Source organism: Rhynchophorus ferrugineus, unplaced genomic scaffold, assembly GCF_030347505.1.
Source record: "Rhynchophorus ferrugineus isolate W39M unplaced genomic scaffold, kcgeb_rfMv2 rfM4, whole genome shotgun sequence".
NCBI classification, from domain to species: domain Eukaryota; kingdom Metazoa; phylum Arthropoda; class Insecta; order Coleoptera; family Curculionidae; genus Rhynchophorus; species Rhynchophorus ferrugineus.
In genome coordinates this window covers 14,121,817-14,141,480 of record NW_027472583.1, presented here as the reverse complement: position 1 = coordinate 14,141,480, position 19,664 = coordinate 14,121,817, and the positions used below count along the sequence as shown (strand labels likewise).

Here is a 19,664-nt window from a genome sequence, read left to right as displayed (position 1 = left end):
AGAAAAAAATAAATATAGACCGGTGGAAAATTTTCAAAAAATTAATTCGATACTGCACTTCAAACACTACATTTTAATATCGATAAAATTTTTTTAAAAATTGGCAACAAATTTGAAAACGAAGTCTATACTGTATTTTAAAGCTATCGATATTGTTTTTAAAAAGTATTCATTCAAAAAGCATCGATATACCAGCGTCTTTTTTCTCCATCCAGAATGCGTAATAGTTTAAATATTGTTGAAATTTTGACTGATATAGAAAACAAATTATTATGTTAATGACAGAAAGAGACAAACATTTAATGACAATAAATAAAACATAATATTAAGCAATAACGTTTTATTAACTTTTATTTGGCGGCACCCGATTTTATAATACTGGTTTTCTTTGTTGGTAATAGAATAACTGACACAATCAGTACTAGAAACAAAAAATATTTTATATGTTTGCATTGTTTCGTAAATGTCTACTTACTTAAATGGTTTACAGCAAACATCACAAACATATAATTGCAATAGTTGTAGAATATTTTTCCGACAACATTTGATCCTACCATCGCCCCACATCTCCCAAACATCATTGATATGGCAAGTGCCATTGCTCGAATATTTGTTGGATATAAATCAACAACTAGGGCATTCACCATTCCTATGCAAGACGAGATCAGTAGATATATTCCACTAAACACCTCAACTGCTATATAACCAGATATATATTGAGCAACAAGACCACTTACACCGGTGATAGTAGAGGAAGCTGAATAAATTCATGATTTTAATGATTAGGTAAGTAAAAAATCTATCAAAGTGTACCTATAAGTAAATATTTCCTATTTATTTTATTGACTAAAACTCCTATTAGTATATAAGTAAATCCTATAGCTGATCCTGTAGTTAAAATGACTGGAAAGACACTAGTGTTAACTGAATCATCACAACCCACATCCTAAAAATATATTTCCTTCATTGATCAATTTCAAATATATAATATATATTTTTTAATATAAAGTGTTAATACATTAAATTAAAACTGAAAACAAATATTAGATCTAAAACGTAATAATGTTACACAACATGTTATTTACATGTAAATTAACAATTAATTAGCATCATAAAATTATTATAGTGTCATGGTGCCTTTATACAGAGTGAATAAAATGTTACTTACATTATTATTTTTATACCAAATCTGTGGTATAATATCGGAAAATAAATTTAACTTCACATCTAAAATAGTTTCCTGAAAATTGATTGAATCACATAAGGTCACATCTGTACTGTTGATCTTTTCACTATAACTGGACATCCTGTTTAATATTTCTGGATACCACAATGCTAAAGCAGATGCGCTAAAAGGTATTGTATTATGATTGATATTTTGTCATACATTATGTGTTGTCTTACGACATGAATACACCAAACTGCATATAACAAATAAGGAGAGTTTTGAACAGGTTACCCTTATCAAACAGGGGAGTGGTTTGACGCCACATTTTCGACAAAATATTCACGTTTTCCTTGGTATTTTCGGATATTATTTCGTCTATTACGACTGTGGAGACGGGATACTCGTGAGCTTTCCTTCCTTTATTCATGACAAACATCCTGGTCAGTATTGTAAGTGTCTTATCATGATGTCCTTTAGAAAGTAAGAACTTGGGGCTGAAATATTAGGCAATAAATTGATGAAAAATTGGTGTGATTGTGCTACCTTTCTGGGAGAATTGACAACATTGCCGCTACCACTAAACTGGGGAGAGCATACAGGATGATTAAGAGACGCCACGGACGAAATGTTATTCCTAAACTTTCCAATTCAACACTCCAAGTGCTAGGCAAAATTAACCAGGCCATAGCTGTTGAAATATCCGAAGGACATTATCCGCATAGTTATCTCGCGTTTTGTTTCATTTAAAATAATTACCTGGAATATACATTTGGCCGCATGCCACGAAAGCACTAATCCAAGATACAATCATGGATCTATAACGATCGCTATGAAACTCCCCAGCAAATGCATAAATAACTGATGATGATCCGCCGATCCTATAGAAACGTTAAACATTATGAATTTATTATTGTTAAAAAAATAAGTGAGTAGTTCTACGGATGGGTACTTACAAGCCGCCATTGATGAATCGAAGTAAAATCAAGAGCCACGCCCATGGCACAATACAACATATCATGCTGATCAAAGAGCTCGATATCAACGAGAACAACAGCACATTTCTTCTTCCTCTGGTATCTGCCAAGTATCCCCATATTTGCGATGTAAACATGACGCCCAAGAAACTAACGGATGCCAATATTCCTTTTTCGGTCAGTGTGAGATTCAAATCGCATTGAGCCGAAGGTATGATAAAAGACATGCACATAGTCTCGATGATAACACACATAAGACATCCTCCAGTTGCAAGCAGAATGAATAAATTATACTTGCCATATCCTAAGAATATTTTGTTGTATAATATAGACAAAGCGCACTATCGTTGATTAATTTCTAGGATACCCAAAGGAGAAGGTACTATTCCACTGTTTTACCTGTTAAATGAAGCGCCTCGTTATAGAGCTTTGTTTCTTTAATAATGTATATATCAGTTGTTTCGGCCATATTCGGTAGCTGTCCTCCAAAATATAAGCACTGAAGTTTGGGAGGTCTGGAAACTCAGGTATCATCTACTAATATTTAGATCTCAGATTTAACGAATTTACAATTTGATGGTTTTATTATAAAAACCTTATCATAGCGCTTTTATTTACTAAACAAAATTTTAGTAATATTACCAGGGCATTTCTATAATGTATTATGCAAAAAGAAAATTAAGAAATTAAAGATTCCAAGGTTAAAGATTCCAAGCATGAATATAAACAAGAAGGAAGCCTTTTTCTGTAAAAATAAACAAAACTATTAGGTACTTTAATTGAATTTCAGTGATAAATATTCTATTTCTGTTAGCCCTTGTAGCAACTATTGTTTTTAATACCTACTGTTTACGTATGTTTTCTATTTGGACGAACAAATACGAATAATGAATGAGTTAAATTAAACATCTAAATTGCTTAAAATTTCCATGTTAATTTTATTCTTTTTGATAATTACTTCAATAAAACGTAATTTCATCACAATTAAGAATTTTTGATTATCATTGCGATAACAATATAATATAATATATTCCTCCTGCAGCTATTCAGCAAATGTTTGTTGATTAGCTGTAATAATAAAATACCCTTGACTATAACACTTTTAAGCATATTGATTTTTTTAAGTCTAATATTTATTATATTATTTCTTATATATTAAAAATTGAACTTTAAATGCAAGTGAAAACATTTTAAATCATATAAATAATGCACTAGGATTATAGCACAACACGACGCAACCAGCCAGTCACATATTTTGATAATAGGCTTATAGATGGCATTGATATTCCAATTTTAAATCACAATATTGTCTTTTTTATTAACATAAACAAGTATCTTATTATCTCAAACTTGCGATGTATTATCTCAATAATCAGTTACGGCATATCATTAAAAGGGAAGTAGGATATATTGCTAAACGTTTACTTAGTAAGGTAACATAGCCTAGCATATCATAAAAAATTGACTTGTTTAAATTAGTTCCCCCCTAGGAACTGAAAACAAAAGTTGAAGGTCAAACGCTGAATTATGTAAAGGTTGGACAAGGTTCGAAACATGTTTTATGTTTTCCTGGTGCATTGGGAACTATCTGGAGCGATTTCAAACCCCAAATTGAAGGTTTAGATAGAAGCAAATTAACTGTAATTGCATGGGATCCACCAGGATATGGTTTCAGTAGACCACCAAATAGAGTCTTCAATAGAAATTTTTATGAAAATGATGCCATTATGGCAAAAAACTTCATGGAAGTAAATAGTTGATATTTAATATTTTGAAATAGGCGGTGGTAATATATATGACAAATATTTTTAGAGCATAGGAGTTTCAAAATTTTCGTTACTAGGCTGGAGTGATGGTGGCATATCTAGTTTGATATTAGCTGCAAAGTATCCTGAAAGTGTAGATAAATTGGTTGTTTGGGGTGCTAATTGTTATGTACTTCCAGCAGATATTGATGCTTTTGAAAGTATCTACTTGAATATAATCTTAGCTTCAAATTCTATACATTATTTTTTATTATAGAGATACGAGACATAAAAAAATGGTCTGATAGAATGAAAAGTCCTTTAATAAAACTTTATACTGAAGAAGGTTTACAAAAAATGTGGAATGATTGGTGCAATGTAATGCAGGATATTTATAAGGGTGGAGGTGATATATGTAAAGATTGCTTGAAAGATATATTTTGCCCTACTTTAGTACTACATGGGGATAAAGATCCAATGGTCCTTCCAGAACATCCCAAATATTTAATAAAAAATATAAGGAATGTCAAGTAAGCTTTGTTTACTTGCTTTATTTTTATGTTAAGTAAATAATTATCTTTTTTAGATATCATAACTATCCTGATGGCAAGCATAATATCCATTTAAAATATTCTGATGATTTTAATAACTTAATAACTGATTTTATTTTATTAAATAATTAATTTTGCAAATGTTAATGTAAGTTAATAAAAAAATTTTTAACTGATGTACTTTTATTGATAAATTGAATTACACAACATAATCTAACTCCTATTCAAATTATGCCCATACAATACAAATTTTAACCATTTAATGTCGCAGGTAATTCTCCGCTTGCTAGCAACTCTTTGACAATATCTAACCCCCCTATGAGATCTCCATTAACGTATAATTGAGGATAGGTGGGCCAGTCTGAATATGTCTTAAGACCTTGTCTTACTTCTTCATCTTGTAATATATCAAATGTTTCATATGTTACTCTATAAATTAAAAAATATAAAATCTAGTAAATACTCAGTAATCAATGATTTACCCAGTATCATTTAAAATTTCAATAATTTTTCTGCTAAATCCACATCTAGGAGTTGTTCTGTCACCTTTCATAAATAACATTACTTTTGATGTGTTAATAAGTGATTTTAATCTTTCATCAAGAGATTGTGTCTTATTCTCACTAACTCCCTTATGCAATTTAATTGTTTCTGTTAATTTTGCCACATCTGCACCATCTATTCTATCAATCTTCTTATTTGATTGAAATAGAATTACTGTGGGTACAGCTTCAACATTATACTTTAATGCTACTTCACTAACTTCTTCTGCTGGGCAGGAATAAAATTTAATATTAGCAAAGTCACTTTGTTTCACTAATGCATCTAATACATCATTTATTTGAATGCATTGTTCAGCCCATTCAGCTTGAAAATGTATGACACTAAGGTTTGGCTCTCTAGAATAACATCAAAAGCTACTATTCTACTCAACTATCAATTGTCTCTTAACTTACTTAATAACCTCATCAAATGTTTTTTGATCTTTTATTAGAGTAGGCATCTTAAATTTTAACTTGCCCTTTTTTAATTACAGCTTTAACTTCTAAACGAAAAGTTCGAAGTAAATATATACGGTTAGTTAAAAAATCTTCTTCTTTAGTTAATGTCATTTTGACAGATATAGATATATATCATATAATATATATATATATATATATATATATATATATATATATATATATATATATATATATATATATATATATATATATATATATATATATATATATATATATATATATATATATATATATATATATATATATATATATATACATATATGTATATTTAGTGCTAATATTATATTAATTATTGTTGTTTTCTTGTTTTCACTACATAATAATTATTTTATTAAATACATAAATTAAGATTGCTTATTGGATTAAAAAAAATGTATTATCCGACGTTGCCACATTGCATATGTGGGCAATTAACCTCAAATATTTAATATTTGTTTTTAATATGTCCTCAAATATAGTTCAGTATGTTATTGTTCGTGGTGATCTTCTTAAAGAATTAAATTGGCCAGTAGGTGCATTAATTGCACAGGCTTGTCATGCAGTTACAGCTGTAACTCATTTATATTACAACGATGAAGATACTAAATTGTATTTGAACGATATAGACAATATGCATAAAATAATTTTGGAATCACCAAACGAAGAAAGTTTGATTAATTTGAAAACTAAATTGGACGAAAATTCTATTAAATACAAACTATGGATCGAACAACCTGAAAATATTCCAACATGTTTGGCAGTGAGGCCATACCCTAAAGCCAATATTCAAAGGTACTTTAAAAAGTTCAAATTATTTAAGGCTTAATGATTATCAGATAATCATATTTAATTAAAATGGAATCATAAACTACGATATGTAAAATATTGTACAAAATAAATTTTAATGTATTGTGAAATATGTTCCTTTTTATATCTCCTTTTTTCCAATTTGGCAACAGGTAAACATTGATATACTAAAGATGTCAAAAATACTCTATGTTCTGTCACTTCCGCGGTATATCCATGTGGGTTAAAAAGTTTGTTTAGTTGTTTGGTCGAGTTTCTGCAGAAAATGAAGTTAAACGTTTCATATCCCGCTACGGGATGCCAAAAGCTTTTTGAAGTAGTTGATGAACATAAAGTGAGAATATTTTACGAAAAACGTATGGGTCAAGAAGTAGAAGCAGATGCTTTAGGCGATGAATGGAAAGGTTATGTATTGAAAATTGCTGGAGGAAATGATAAACAAGGGTTTCCGATGAAACAGGGTGTTCTTACTAACAGTAGGGTCCGTTTATTGCTATCTAAAGGTCACTCTTGCTACAGACCTAGACGTACTGGTGAAAGAAAAAGAAAATCTGTTCGTGGATGTATTGTAGACAGCAATTTATCCGTTTTGGCCCTTGTAGTTGTTCGTAAAGGCGAGCAAGAAATCCCTGGTCTTACCGATACAACTGTACCACGTCGTCTTGGGCCAAAACGTGCATCAAGCATTCGCAAACTTTTCAATCTGAACAAAGATGATGATGTTCGTCAATATGTTGTAAGACATCCCTTACCAGTCAAAGAAGGCAAAAAGCAGCGTTTTAAGGCTCCAAAAATTCAACGACTTGTCACACCATTAGTTTTGCAAAGGAAACGTCATCGTCTAGCTCTGAAAAAGAAGAGATGTCTTAAACGTAAGGAGGAAGCTGACAACTATGCCAAGCTATTAGCTCAAAGAAAAAAGGAATTTAAGGCCCGCAAGGAAGAAGCAAAAAGGCGTCGTTCTGCTAGTACCCGTGAAAGCAGATCAAGTACACATAGTAAATAATTTGTTTTGTGTATTTCATATAAAAACCAATAAAAAATATAAAAAATGTATTTTGTCTTTTAATATAAACTCCAACCCAAATCATTACACTTATGTGCCAGAGAGTATAGAAAATATAAAGATTTAACTATAATTAGATATAACTTATTGCATTTCGGAACGTACTTTAGAAATAGTGTTGATAATGGAACATTCCTATTTTTGACAATCATCTGATTATCCCACCACAGAAATACGAAAGTGTCAAAGTGCATTTGCGAGTTTAGCCGGAGAGAAGAGAATTAGAATTGCATTTTTATTTAAGAAAACCACCAGTACTTATGTATGCGTATTCCGAACGAATACATATCTCTTTATAAGTGCGATTTTGTGCATTTGCTCTATATTCTTAAATCTGCCACAAAGAATGTATCTAAATTTCAATTGATTCCACTTGTGTAACCTTAAAATTTGAAAGTGAAAGGTAAACCTTCCATCGGGTATTTTCAAATAAAGGACCCAGTTTTTGATAGTACTGCTTTCACGACGCATCCGGAAGAACTGTAGTCAAATATATATTTTGTATATTTAACCAAAAATTTCACGATATACTTGGTGAGTATTCTTTACATATGGTTATTTGTTTTTAAATATTATTTACAATGTTGTTCCATGTTTATTTTATATTAGAATAAGTCAGCCGCCAAGCCTGTTTTAAATAACATTTTCAACAGTTTGCACCTTTTGTAACTAATGTTACACTTATTACATAAGCTTCAAATTTTATTTAAAGATTTGATTGAAGTATATATGTTTATCATACAATATTTTACTAATATTCTAAGGACATATAAAATAAGCTACTTATAGTCACATTTGAGCAAATCAATCAAAACTTGATTTGTCAATGTAAATGGTGAATACAATAGATTTTATCAATTGTCCACGAATCGTATTTTACTCAACACATTCAATTACATACCTATAATTAATATTCAATTAAATATAAACGTTGTAGGACATACGTCAAGCCCGAATAGCAATCATAACACTACAAATAAACAAATGAATGTTTTTTATGGGAGGGTCATCTTATTTTCATTAAGTGATACATATCATGTTGCACAACATTGAATGTTTGTTTAATATTACTGTTTTAATGTTCTCTGTTATAAACATCACACACAGATGGGAAAGGCTACACTGTAACTTAAACAAGAATTTCTTAGAATTTCCAGTGTTATATTAATCGCACTATATACCAAAACCGCAGTGGTTAGAATAACTTGACAGTCCTCCTACTGTTGCGGAAGTCGGGGGGTTCGAATACTCCAGGATGTGGACGTATGTTTGTGATTATAATTGTATATAAGCAACGGTGTAAAATTCTAAATAGAATAGCCACCAAGTCGGCTATAGGTAGGCTTAATGCCGATGACCGTGAATGGTAGCCGAGGTTCAGCAGTAGATCTAGTCCAGATAAACCCAGTTGATAAAAAGATACTTTACAATATAATTTTTAGAATAACATCTTGATTTAATGGACGTAGGCGTTTAAAAATGTAGTTGTAGTATTAAAATGTAATACTTTCCTTAATGAAATCGTCGAGAGGTCAAACCTCCAATCACTCGTTTTCAATTACAAAATGACTGCCGCTTTCCGTTTTTTATTGAGAGTTGGTCTCTGCGGCAACGGCTTTTTTATTGGGTTTGCTAAAGGATCTGATTTCTAGTTTTAATTGCCGTTGGAATGCCAAACCGCGTAACCGATGTCTTTGAACTGCAAACATTTTATACAGGACCTGTTTTGTATATTAATTAACATTTCATATAATTAGCCGATATTTTTAACGTTTTAATTATATAGTTTCCTTGAATAATGCAACTTTATTTACTACTCTTCCTATTATTATTGTTATAAATATGAAAAATAAAATATATCTTTTGAAGCGGCACAATTATTCCCAAAATCCAATAACCTTTTATTGAAAATGCCTGCTAACTAAATTACGTTGTTCAACTGACGTTGTACGTGACATTTTTATCTTGGAAGCAATTTTATTCCAAAAAATGCTTTTAATTTCTGCATTTTTATGAAGACAAATATATTTTCAACTATCAAATATATATTTTGTTTCTGTTTATCTGATATTTCATTAGATATGCGTATATATATGGCATTTACATTTATAATTTAAGAACAATGATATATTAAGGTGCAATATATTCATTCTGTTTGTCAGTTCTTGATATAATACGAAATATGTCATTTTAGTTTTAATTGTCTCTCATGCATATTTTGTTGTGTATATTTAATGTATGTATTTTTAATATATCGGATAATTAGTTTAGTAAAACCCCAAACAACAATACGTCAAACTCTAGTAATGATTTCTTGAGAATTTCTACAAGAAAATGCCAAGGCAGTAATTTAACGTAATTAAATACTACCAGGCTCGGCTTAGTATATTTAATTCAATCAAGACAAATAAGAAACATAATTACACAAACATCATTGGTTTCAGCGAGATCACATGCTAAGCGAAAGTTGCGTAAATGTTGCCAAGCAAGAGAGAGTATTCCAGTTTAAATTTGGACCATTTATCATTTTTAGAACGTTCGAAAATATACTATTCATACAAAAATATACTATTCTTCGAATAATTGTTCTAAAAAGTAAAATATTGCAACAGGTTGCAGCATTTATATATTTTATACTTTACAAGTGAACGAATGATGTAATAAAATCTCATTTTAGTACTTGCAATAGGATATTTTTGTAATGTTATTTACAATGTTTTATATAACGTTTACAACGGTTTAAAAATAAATAATATAATTTTGTTTTATTCGTCTTTTACCGACAAAATTCAATCGTTAATGGATGAATGATCATACATAAAATATCAGCGATTAATATTTATTCACTGAGCGACAGGAAAGTAATTTTTAGTACAGTGCTGCCATATAAAACAATTTTCTTATTTTCACACATTTTCTAACTGGCGCTGAGTTTCAATAGTTCCACATAAAATTGTACACAATGACAGTTTACAATCACAATGACAATGACAGTCAATATGAGTGTCAGTAATAAAATATATCAAAAATTACTTTTATATCATTATACATATATAGATATATATATACATATATATATATATATATATATATATATATATATATATATATATATATATATATATATATATATATATATATATATATATATATATATATATATATTAATATACCAATATACCATGTATATATAAACCTTGTAATCGCTCTGGGTATTTCTGTAAAAAACATTCAGCTCTTCAGGGAAAAATGGCTTTCAGCGGCACTAATTCATATCAAGGTTAAACGTCTCTTTAAATCCAAAGTGTACAAGAAACAACAAATCAGGTATTCCCCTTCGGTCTTGGATATGTTGTTTCGTGGTAATAATTCTCAGTAATATTTTTAATCCTTCCCGTAATTTTATCAACCATAACCGGTCTACGGTTGTTTTCACCACAGTTGTTTCGTTTTTCGGCTACTGACGTGTATCAGTTAGTTTCTGTATAATCAATTGGCAATTGTTTTCCGTGACGTATCAATCAGATTAGCTGCTACGGGTATGTTCGGTTTTGTATTAAAATAGATTTTATTTCAACTACAATATCTGTTTTTATTTTGTTTTTTTAATTGATTTGGTAATTCGTTTATTAAATTGAATTGAAGTCTGAAGATCTTTGTACTGTGTCTGTTTTCCGTTTTGATATCTTTAGGTATGACTGAATTGTAAAGGTTTGGTTATTTAATACTCGGGTTTTGCAGTACCGAGTGTTATTAAAATTAAATTTCTACGTTGAAATATCAAATTTTACAGCAGCCTTGGATTATCCTACACTATACTGGTTTTGTCTGATATTGACGTTAATATATTAATGATGATTACTCATAATAATGATGATTTTGAAATATAAAGCTATTTAACTTAGTTATATTGTTTATTTTCATTAAATGTGGTATTATTCAAGTTTCAGATTAAAACCGTGCTATTTTGATATATATTTGTTTAGTTAACGATAAAGAAACATAGTAAAAGTTAATAATCGCGATAATATTTTGCAAACTCCGCCTTTCTCTTACTTTCATGTCAATAACCACGCTGTTTCGCTCACGCTTCATGGCGTAAATTTAGATGGCGGTGGTCAAGGTTTCTATTGAGAGTAAAATAGTCAATCGATCCAATTTATGTTCTACGCGATTACTTCATATAAGGCTCCGAGCTATATTACATAAATTGCTGATATTAATACTAGCATTTATTATTTGATTACAAGGCAATCAAAGATGTCTTATCGAAAATAACTAGCATTTGTTCTGGTTCGATTTGATACGTGTGTTATCAAGGTATCGATTAATTAGAGTATAAAAGCCATATTGTTTGAAATGCAACCGATATTCCGTGTTTATGATAAGGCTCGGCTTTTTATTATATTTTAGGGTCTGCATTTTTTTTGTTTTTCCAACTAGGGTTTATATGGACTGTTTAACGTGATCACCGAATCACGATCCTCGGCATTAAACCTACCAATTAGCTTAGAGATAATCTTTTGCACTTTTGCCTTATGTTTAATCACAATTATAAATAATCTATTCGAACCTATCGACCATCGGACGAACCTAGGACCATTGGGAGGTGATATCTTAAGTGTAAGACTTAATTTTTCCAGATTTTTCTTTCATCTTAAGATTACATTTAAAATAGTGATATTTTCGGGGTCTTTTGTCTTTTTGAAAAGAGAGTGAATAGCAGAGCTTAAGATAACAACTGATTCGGTACTGAGTCTGTATACTAAGATACGGTATCAATTTTTAATGTTTTTGGTGTCGATGTTGTGTCTTATAAGGCATGTAATTATTGTTGCCAACAATTCGTGATTTATAAGTATAAAAAGACAGTTTGTTTTGCTGTATATGTTAATGCATCTTATTCCAATAAAAATAATAAAAACAATAAAAGCTTAAATGTAAAAGTTCTTTAGTTGGTCTCGGGCAACCCAGTACATTGTTGCCAAAACAGGGCATCTTAAAAAAATATTCTGCGTACCTGGAGGGACTTAAGGGTTGCTTTATTTCTTATGTACCAGACAGTGACTGCAACACTTTACTGTCAACAATTCAATAAACTGGGTAAAGAAGCAGGCAAGTTATACTGTTTTATCGACCTCATATTGATGTGACTCAGAAAACTGTTTGGATCTTGGGATGAAAAGTTCTCCCACATGCGACAAATTTATCATATTCGCCTCGTAACACTAAATTTTGTTCTAGTCAATGCAGCAATATTAGGCCGCTAAAAATAATGAACAATATTTCGAGATCATTATTAGATTAAGTTTATTATCGTTCAATCTTTTTTTTCAATCAATTTTAATAATCTTATTTTTTTTCAAAAATATAGAAAAATATTAATATATCGATTTTTTCAGCATCCCTAATTCTGCTCCCTATGAGGATTGAACTGGATTCAAATTCTGGATTGTTATAATTGTAATTTCTCAATTTTAAGATATTTTCAAAATCAAAAATATATGTTAGTCGATTTGGTTGGCGCAAGGGTCAAGACCTTCTTGACGTTTTCCTTTTACTGTTGCGATAGTCGCTGGTTGAAATCCTGCTGGGACATGGTCGTTAATTTATAGTTGTGATATTATTATATTGGTTTCTAATATATGAGACTCATAATAATCAGACTAAGGTGGCACCAATAATTTTTACTAGTTTTAACAAAAGATCGCAAAAAAATATTTGAACCCTTGCATTGTGCTGACAATAAATATTTGCGTTGATTGGGATTCACTAAACGCAAATATTCATATATATGTTTGTTAATTATGCTGCATATACAACACTCCCCTTGCTTTATTTATCCGTAATTTAGTCTATTATCTTTTGGGTGTCAAAATAAATTTCAATAATGTTTTTGTTCTCTAATCACCGGTGAATTATTTTATTTTATCGCCAGACTTGTTTTTCCATTAACCAACAGTTTTGATTATGAGTGAAATAACATTGGTTGGTTGTATCGACAATAATTAGCAATTGTTATGGGTTATTCTTAGAAAGAGCCGATAAGAAACAATTGACTATTTTTAATGTTATGTGTTGATTTTGTTGTTGGAATTGACGCAATGAATATTCAGATTTTTTACCATCGGTAATTATTTTATTTTTTAGTTAATAATACATCATGGATCATATGCAAGGGCATGATCATATGGATCATAGTATGCACGATATGGGATCTCATGGAGCCCACACCATGGACGCACACAGTGGACACTCAATGGACGCGCACAGTGGACATTCGATGAGTGCTTCTCATGGCGGCATGGTTCACAGTATGGCTGATATGGCAGTAAGTTCAATTGACATAATTTGTTAAAAAGCAGAAGAAACATTAATACATTCTATTTTACATTTTTATTGGTATATTTTATTTTACATATGTGAATGTTAGAAATATTGAATCGCATATTGTTGGTATATTTTACCTTAATTTCACAATAAGGAAAAAACGCGTTGAAGCTATAACAGATACGTTGATTCTATTGGGATTACAAATTGGTTTGGTCCGTACTGTTTTATTGGAAGGACTATAGACTTATTTTTACACGAATGTAAGAATAGTATTTCTTTTATACAATAATGACCTATGTAAGTCTTGAGTTTTAAGCCCCATAAAAAGTAGCTAGAAGCTGAAAAATGTGGTGACCAAGATTCCACATCTTCATGTGACAAAATAAGGCCCTGTAGAAATATACCAAGCGGTGAAATGCCTGATACATACCCGGCCAAGAAGACACTCCCTGGAATGGCGAGTTTAACCAGATTATGTGGGACTTTCTCAAGGCTTGCCATTACAGTAAACTAACCGCTTCACGGCTGATCCCTGGGGCTTACTTCTGCTACAGCTTAATAAACTAATTGTGACTTCGTAAACTTGAGTTTACACACCACGGGACAGTGACGTGTGTGGCAAAGTAAGAATTGTATCGACGGAAGAAGGTCGTTGCAGCCTGGAAACAGGGGGATATTAACGGTGATAGGTACTAGACGCGCACCGTATCGATCAGCTCTCGAATACATTCTCTGAAGATCAAGAGCTGAGTTGTTGTTTATGGAAAGCGTAAGACACAAAATGTTTGATTTTTGAGTGTCAGTTTCCCTGTGTGTTCTTCTGACATACCATGGAGCGTCAATAATTCTCTCGAGAGGCTTATTTTGAAAAATTTGAAACCGTATCACCTGGTTTTGGTGTCACAAACTAGTAAACCTTAGATCCGTAGAGGAAAACGCAACGTATTAACATCTTGTAAATACAGTAAGCATTTGATGGAGATTGGGAGTCTGTTGGTTTTACGGAGTAGAGAAGATAGCAGATTTACTATCCCTGAACTTTTCTGAACAAAAACACCTTGTCGGACTCTGTACAAACATTTGATGCGCTTCAGTTAATTTTTTCTCCCAGTTAAAACAGACAACTAAAACCTCTCGTAAATATTGATTAGCTAATACAAATAGAGGAGTGTTGTATGAATCCGAAAGCAATACAAACTGGATATTGTTGATAAAGGTCTAGTCACTCGGAAATCATAAAAATTAACTATCATTACTCATTTCAAACCATCTTTTGAAAAAAGGACCAAGCTAATTTGTATTCCTAATATACAAAAAAAGAGAAAAAAATACACCTCCAAAAAATTACTATGAAATGTCTATTTTGGAGATTTTTACGGCACTCAACGCCAAGTAGTAATAATAACCCGAAATTATTTTTATACAGTTTATAGATTATTAAATTTATATTATCTAACAAATCTTAATACAACTGCATCTAATGGTACAGTTAATTTATTGATCTGTGGGGGATTCATTATGTCAAATAGTTTGTTGAGTTGACGATTAATAATAACTTTATTTTATCAAGGTGCCTTTAATTTCAGTTTCATTTTTCGACAAATTCCACTGTTTTGTTTCAACCCTGGCATTTCACTACTGTTGGGGGCCTCATTGGTTCAATGATCGGGATATTCTTTATGGCGGCATTATATGAAGGTCTCAAATATTATAGGTAAATATATATTATTGTCAATTTTTTATTACTGATTTTATTGCGCGATCAGTGGTATCCGACATTTCGCAATAGTAATCAAAGTTGTGTATTCACTTTATCGGTTCTGTATCTTTTTATTATTCGTAAGTTTTAGTGATAAAATTTAATGTATCATCTTGTTACTGTAATCTGTACATCATGTAATATATACCTGTTTTCATTTTCAGAGAATACCTGTTTTGGAAAACCTACAACGCCCTTCAATACAGAGCCGTATCTCTGCCTGACAAGGCAACCGCACCAGATGAACCGCAAGTCGTCCAGTAAGTCCATTTTTATCACGTTTTCTCGTTTAATTTTATAACCACTATCATTGTTTAACAGTCTTTTTATAGCAACAAAATGTGCGCGATATTTCAAGGTCGTTTCTGATTTGCATAACTTAATTTGATATCTAAAAACTTTCTGTATGCATAATGTGAGTGTATTTTTTACAGGCCCGGAATCTTGCCTATTCCCAACAGGTATTTAGTTTCAAAGTATGTACATGTAAATGGGCTATAGGTTCACTTTTGATAGAGCTTTCCAACTATAAGTAGTAGTAGCCTCCATATTTGTATTTTTCTTTGTATATTGTTACAGGTCAATTGAAAAGTCCCCGGCCTGACACATAGATGGCGCTACTAGAATTAAATCCTTTTTTTTAGTTAGCCCTAACCCTCAAAAGATGTATATAGATAGATAAAGACAAAGAGAGATATATGTAAAGATGTAAGAAGCCTGTATAAATTTGACAGCTGTCGGATCATTAGTTTGTGAATTATAGCTGTTTGGGTGAAGCAACTTTTGTTATTGTGAAAAAAATTGATAAAAAGGAATTTCGCGTATTGATACAATATTGCTTTTTGAATGCAAAAAATACAGTTGAAGCAAAAACTTGGCTTGATGCCGAGTTTTGATTGGTAGGATTGGTACGCTAAGTTTAGACGTGGTGAAATGAACATCGAAGACGGTGAACGCAGTTGACGCCCAAAAGAGGTTGTTACCGACAAAAACATTAAAAAAATCCACAAAATGATTTTGAATGACCGTAAATTGAAATTGAATGAAATAGCAGACACTCTAAAGATATCGACTGAATGTGTACATCATATCATTCACGAATATTTGGGTATGAGAAAGCTCTGTGCAAAGTGGGTGCCGCGCGAGCTCACTTTTGACCAAAAACAACGACGAGTTAATCATCAACTCGGAGAAGTGTTTGATGATGATCAAGCGTAATAAATCCGAGTTTTTGCATCGATATGTGACAATGGATGAAACATGGCTCCATCATTTCACTCCGAAGTCCAATCGACAGTCATCCGAGTGGACTGCACACGATGAACTTGCTCCAAAGCGTGGGAAAACGCAACAGTCGACTGGCAAGGTTATGGCATCTTTATTTTGGGATGCGCATGGAACAATTTTCATTGACTATCTTGAAAAAGGAAGGACCATCAATAGCGACTATTACATAGTGTTATTGGGCCGTTTGAAGGACGAAATCGTCGAAAATCGGCCGCATTTGAAAAAAAAAAGTGCTGCTTCACCAATACAATGCACCGTGTCACAAGTCAGTGAAAACGATGGCAAAAATCTATGAATTGGGCACCGTATTCTCCAGATCTGGCCCCCAGCGACTATTTCCTGTTCTCAGATCTTAAAAGAAATCTCGTTGGGAAGAAATTTTCGTCGAATGAAGAGGTGACCGCCGAAACTGAGGCCTATTTTGAAGCAAAAGACAAATCGTACTACAAAAATGGTATCGAAAAGTTGGAGGCTCGCAATAATCACCCTTGAAAGCAATTATGTTGAATAAAAAAAACTAATTTTGCCAAAAAAATGTGTTTTACTATGGTAGGCCGGAGACTTTTCATTTGACCTATTGTGTGCTATTTGGCATAGTATGCTTAGTAATCTTATTATTTATTATTATTTTATTTTCTTGCTATCGACTTACTATATTCACTATATATCTGTAATATGTAATATATTTTTGCTATGGTATAACATTTATGTCACTCAGAATGTTTTATTGAAGTTTGAAATTATTATAATTAATCTATTTTTTTTCCTTTTACAGGCCAACCATGCTCAGTGGAATCCACTTTTTCCAGACATTCTTGCACATAGTCCAGATGGTTCTGAGTTACTTCCTGATGCTGATTTTCATGACGTACAACGTATGGCTGTGTATAGCAGTAGTTTTAGGAGCTGGTGTCGGTTATTTCCTGTTCGGATGGAAAAAGTCGGTCATCGTCGACGTAACCGAACATTGTCACTAGTATAAGTCCAGTTCGCTTTAACGAATTTAGGATGTCAAGTAAACTAACTATTCCATCAACAAATATTTTCATATATACAAATGAATTGCGCAAAACAAAAGACTACGTGATATATATGCGGATGTTCCTGTTATAAGGAAAGGTGGCATTCAAAATGCTAAATCCAAATCATTTTTTACAAAATGTATTTTGAAGAGCTCATGGAACAGTATGGAATTTGTGATATCACTGTAAAGAGAAACTCATCAACTTAGAAATTTGGGCAGAGCTCATACTAGTATATGACAATATAAATTTAGTTTTCATAATTTCTTTAATACTTTAAGATAATACTTGTTCCCATACTTTTAATTTAATTTGTAACAAGGATATAATTATTTTGACTATAGTTCGTCTGCATTAGATTCGAGATTAGTTTTTACATAATCAATTCCGCACCGGAAACTGACTTCTTCCCAAATGTACAGATTTGTACTATCAAATTAGTTATGTCCGAATAATTCCATTAAGTATTAATAGAACTCAGTAAGATACAACTTAACAATTTGTGTCTCTTTTTTTATAGTAAACAGTTTTATATATAAATTATTATTTGTCATTTATAAGACATTATTTGAAAGAAGCATTATTGGAAAACATTGAATTACTCGAAATCTACTATTTATTAAAATTTATTTAATATATATAATCTTTTTTCACAGGGTATGTGTCCGTTTTATTTTTAGGCTGCTGTTAAATTAAAAGTGATTTTAAAAATCGTTTTGTTGTTTTTTTTTTCAAACAGTTGAATCCAGTTTTTATTTAGACTACTCTAATTGGTGTTACAGTCTCATTGATTCGATTATCTTCAATAATAGCTCTTAAATCTATTATTTAATGTACCATATGCATATTTATAATTAGTCACTTTAAAAACATTGTTTAGAGATATGGAATTTTGTTATTTAGTATCATCACTAAAATAATTGTCACAATAAAATTTAAACATATGTTAAGGCGTTATACTATCTTAGATTTTTCAAATTATTTTATTAACTTTAATGAGAAATACATCGTTAAATAACTATTATGTCGAAGGTATCTTTAAGCAACATTTTTTAAACAGCATTTTGTCGATATAAATCTTATGCTTTCTTCTCAAAATCGACGGTAATATATCCATAACATTAATTGAAGATTAACACGCAACAAGCAGTACCACGTAATTATCTCTAAAGCATTTATCTGATTGACGTAGTTTTTTAGTAATCTTTGCATTAAAATAAATGAGAAAATGTACAATTAGTAAAAACTAAACTAATCATCTGCTCATGCCTGAACTTGCAAACAGCGAGTCCGTGTAATCTTAAAACATACACTCATAAACTAATAACCAGCTTTATATATCTCATGGATATTTGAAGATATTTAAAAAAGTTATGAAACTTTTGTAAAAAATGTGAGATCGAATGAAAAAAAATCTTTGAAATAAACAGTTTGAATACCAATATCGCTTAAAATCATTTACTGTTTGTATACTAAATACATTTTTTAACATTAAACCCGTTTTTCTCTAGTTCTGTGAGCTAGTTCAATTTCACTTCTACTGAATAAAAAATTCATTGTAGTTTCCCAGATTATCTATAGAATTACCAAGCGTTTCAAAGATTGACAAATTATTACTCTCGTAACAAATAATTTGATGTTGATTCTTGTCTCCAAATGACAGGAGTTCAGCTTGTTCCGTTTCCATCTAATTAAATAAAAAATTCAGCTTCTCGGATCATCAGTGGAATGGATGGATTTTCAAAAAATCAAAAACCTTGGCTACTTCCAAAAAAAAAGGCAAATATTTATTTTTAATCCGTTTAAGGCGCTGATTTGTGCTGGAAAAAATCCAGTTGGATAATAGAACGACCTCATTTTGTATCTGAAATGCGTATTAAAATCTTAAAGTTTTATTCAAATTGATAACGTAATTATAAATAAACTAGATACAGATGCAAATGTGCCTCCT

The 19,664-nt window shown here is 31.1% G+C and overlaps 5 protein-coding genes across 9 annotated transcripts; 3 read left to right on the top strand and 2 right to left on the bottom strand.

Annotated features, from left to right (window-relative positions):
- Nucleotides 1–325: 325 nt before the first annotated feature.
- LOC143195205 (synaptic vesicle glycoprotein 2A) lies at nt 326–2,682 on the bottom strand. The gene is made up of 9 exons (XM_076402173.1): nt 2,542–2,682; nt 2,122–2,446; nt 1,925–2,046; nt 1,712–1,856; nt 1,405–1,662; nt 1,169–1,349; nt 814–946; nt 476–757; nt 326–421 (listed from the first exon to the last, which is right to left on the bottom strand). Exons 1-9 carry the CDS (start codon nt 2,609–2,611, stop codon nt 351–353), a joined length of 1,587 nt encoding a protein of 528 aa, XP_076258288.1. The 5' UTR covers nt 2,612–2,682; the 3' UTR covers nt 326–350.
- A 714-nt stretch (nt 2,683–3,396) lies between these two features.
- On the top strand, nt 3,397–4,614 carry LOC143195209 (serine hydrolase BPHL). Its single transcript, XM_076402180.1, has 5 exons — nt 3,397–3,575; nt 3,633–3,890; nt 3,955–4,108; nt 4,165–4,417; nt 4,474–4,614. Exons 1-5 carry the CDS (start codon nt 3,498–3,500, stop codon nt 4,568–4,570), a joined length of 840 nt encoding a protein of 279 aa, XP_076258295.1. The 5' UTR covers nt 3,397–3,497; the 3' UTR covers nt 4,571–4,614.
- Nucleotides 4,604–5,551, bottom strand: Grx3 (Glutaredoxin 3). The gene is made up of 3 exons (XM_076402184.1): nt 5,395–5,551; nt 4,921–5,337; nt 4,604–4,867 (listed from the first exon to the last, which is right to left on the bottom strand). Exons 1-3 carry the CDS (start codon nt 5,439–5,441, stop codon nt 4,690–4,692), a joined length of 642 nt encoding a protein of 213 aa, XP_076258299.1. The 5' UTR covers nt 5,442–5,551; the 3' UTR covers nt 4,604–4,689.
- An 885-nt stretch (nt 5,552–6,436) lies between these two features.
- Nucleotides 6,437–7,300, top strand: LOC143195210 (small ribosomal subunit protein eS6). The gene has a single exon (XM_076402181.1). It carries the CDS (start codon nt 6,512–6,514, stop codon nt 7,250–7,252), a length of 741 nt encoding a protein of 246 aa, XP_076258296.1. The 5' UTR covers nt 6,437–6,511; the 3' UTR covers nt 7,253–7,300.
- Nucleotides 7,301–7,470: 170 nt separating this feature from the next.
- Nucleotides 7,471–18,426, top strand: Ctr1A (Copper transporter 1A). Of its 5 annotated transcripts, none has more exons than XM_076402187.1 (6): nt 7,503–7,846; nt 13,463–13,643; nt 15,232–15,359; nt 15,569–15,664; nt 15,839–15,865; nt 17,467–18,426. In XM_076402187.1, the coding sequence occupies exons 2-6, from the start codon at nt 13,476–13,478 to the stop codon at nt 17,666–17,668; spliced, it is 621 nt and encodes a 206-aa protein (XP_076258302.1). In that variant the 5' UTR covers nt 7,503–7,846; nt 13,463–13,475; the 3' UTR covers nt 17,669–18,426. The 5 variants fall into 5 exon arrangements, with proteins under 5 accessions (XP_076258303.1, XP_076258302.1, XP_076258300.1 ...); XM_076402185.1 differs by having other exon boundaries at nt 15,839–15,880; XM_076402186.1 differs by lacking the exon at nt 7,503–7,846 and adding an exon at nt 10,729–10,851 and having other exon boundaries at nt 15,839–15,880.
- The last annotated feature ends 1,238 nt before the right edge of the window (nt 18,427–19,664 follow it).

Excerpts from the sequence above, each read along its gene's own strand:
- LOC143195205 (XM_076402173.1), bottom strand. The coding sequence starts at position 2,611 with ATGGCCGAAACAACTGATATATACATTATTAAAGAAACAAAGCTCTAT. Across the intron at positions 1,857-1,924 it reads CGGCCAAATGTATATTCCAG|CTATGGCCTGGTTAATTTTG; the intron begins GTAATTATTTTA and ends ATATTTCAACAG. Across the intron at positions 422-475 it reads GTTTGCTGTAAACCATTTAA|TACTGATTGTGTCAGTTATT; the intron begins GTAAGTAGACAT and ends TTTTGTTTCTAG.
- LOC143195209 (XM_076402180.1), top strand. The coding sequence starts at position 3,498 with ATGTATTATCTCAATAATCAGTTACGGCATATCATTAAAAGGGAAGTA. Across the intron at positions 3,576-3,632 it reads CTAAACGTTTACTTAGTAAG|GAACTGAAAACAAAAGTTGA; the intron begins GTAACATAGCCT and ends GTTCCCCCCTAG. Across the intron at positions 3,891-3,954 it reads TGGCAAAAAACTTCATGGAA|AGCATAGGAGTTTCAAAATT; the intron begins GTAAATAGTTGA and ends AAATATTTTTAG.
- Grx3 (XM_076402184.1), bottom strand. The coding sequence starts at position 5,441 with ATGCCTACTCTAATAAAAGATCAAAAAACATTTGATGAGGTTATTAA. Across the intron at positions 5,338-5,394 it reads ACATTTGATGAGGTTATTAA|AGAGCCAAACCTTAGTGTCA; the intron begins GTAAGTTAAGAG and ends ATGTTATTCTAG. Across the intron at positions 4,868-4,920 it reads GAAATTTTAAATGATACTGG|AGTAACATATGAAACATTTG; the intron begins GTAAATCATTGA and ends TTTAATTTATAG.
- LOC143195210 (XM_076402181.1), top strand. The coding sequence starts at position 6,512 with ATGAAGTTAAACGTTTCATATCCCGCTACGGGATGCCAAAAGCTTTTT.
- Ctr1A (XM_076402185.1), top strand. The coding sequence starts at position 13,476 with ATGGATCATATGCAAGGGCATGATCATATGGATCATAGTATGCACGAT. Across the intron at positions 15,360-15,568 it reads GAAGGTCTCAAATATTATAG|AGAATACCTGTTTTGGAAAA; the intron begins GTAAATATATAT and ends TTTCATTTTCAG. Across the intron at positions 15,665-15,838 it reads GATGAACCGCAAGTCGTCCA|GCCCGGAATCTTGCCTATTC; the intron begins GTAAGTCCATTT and ends TATTTTTTACAG.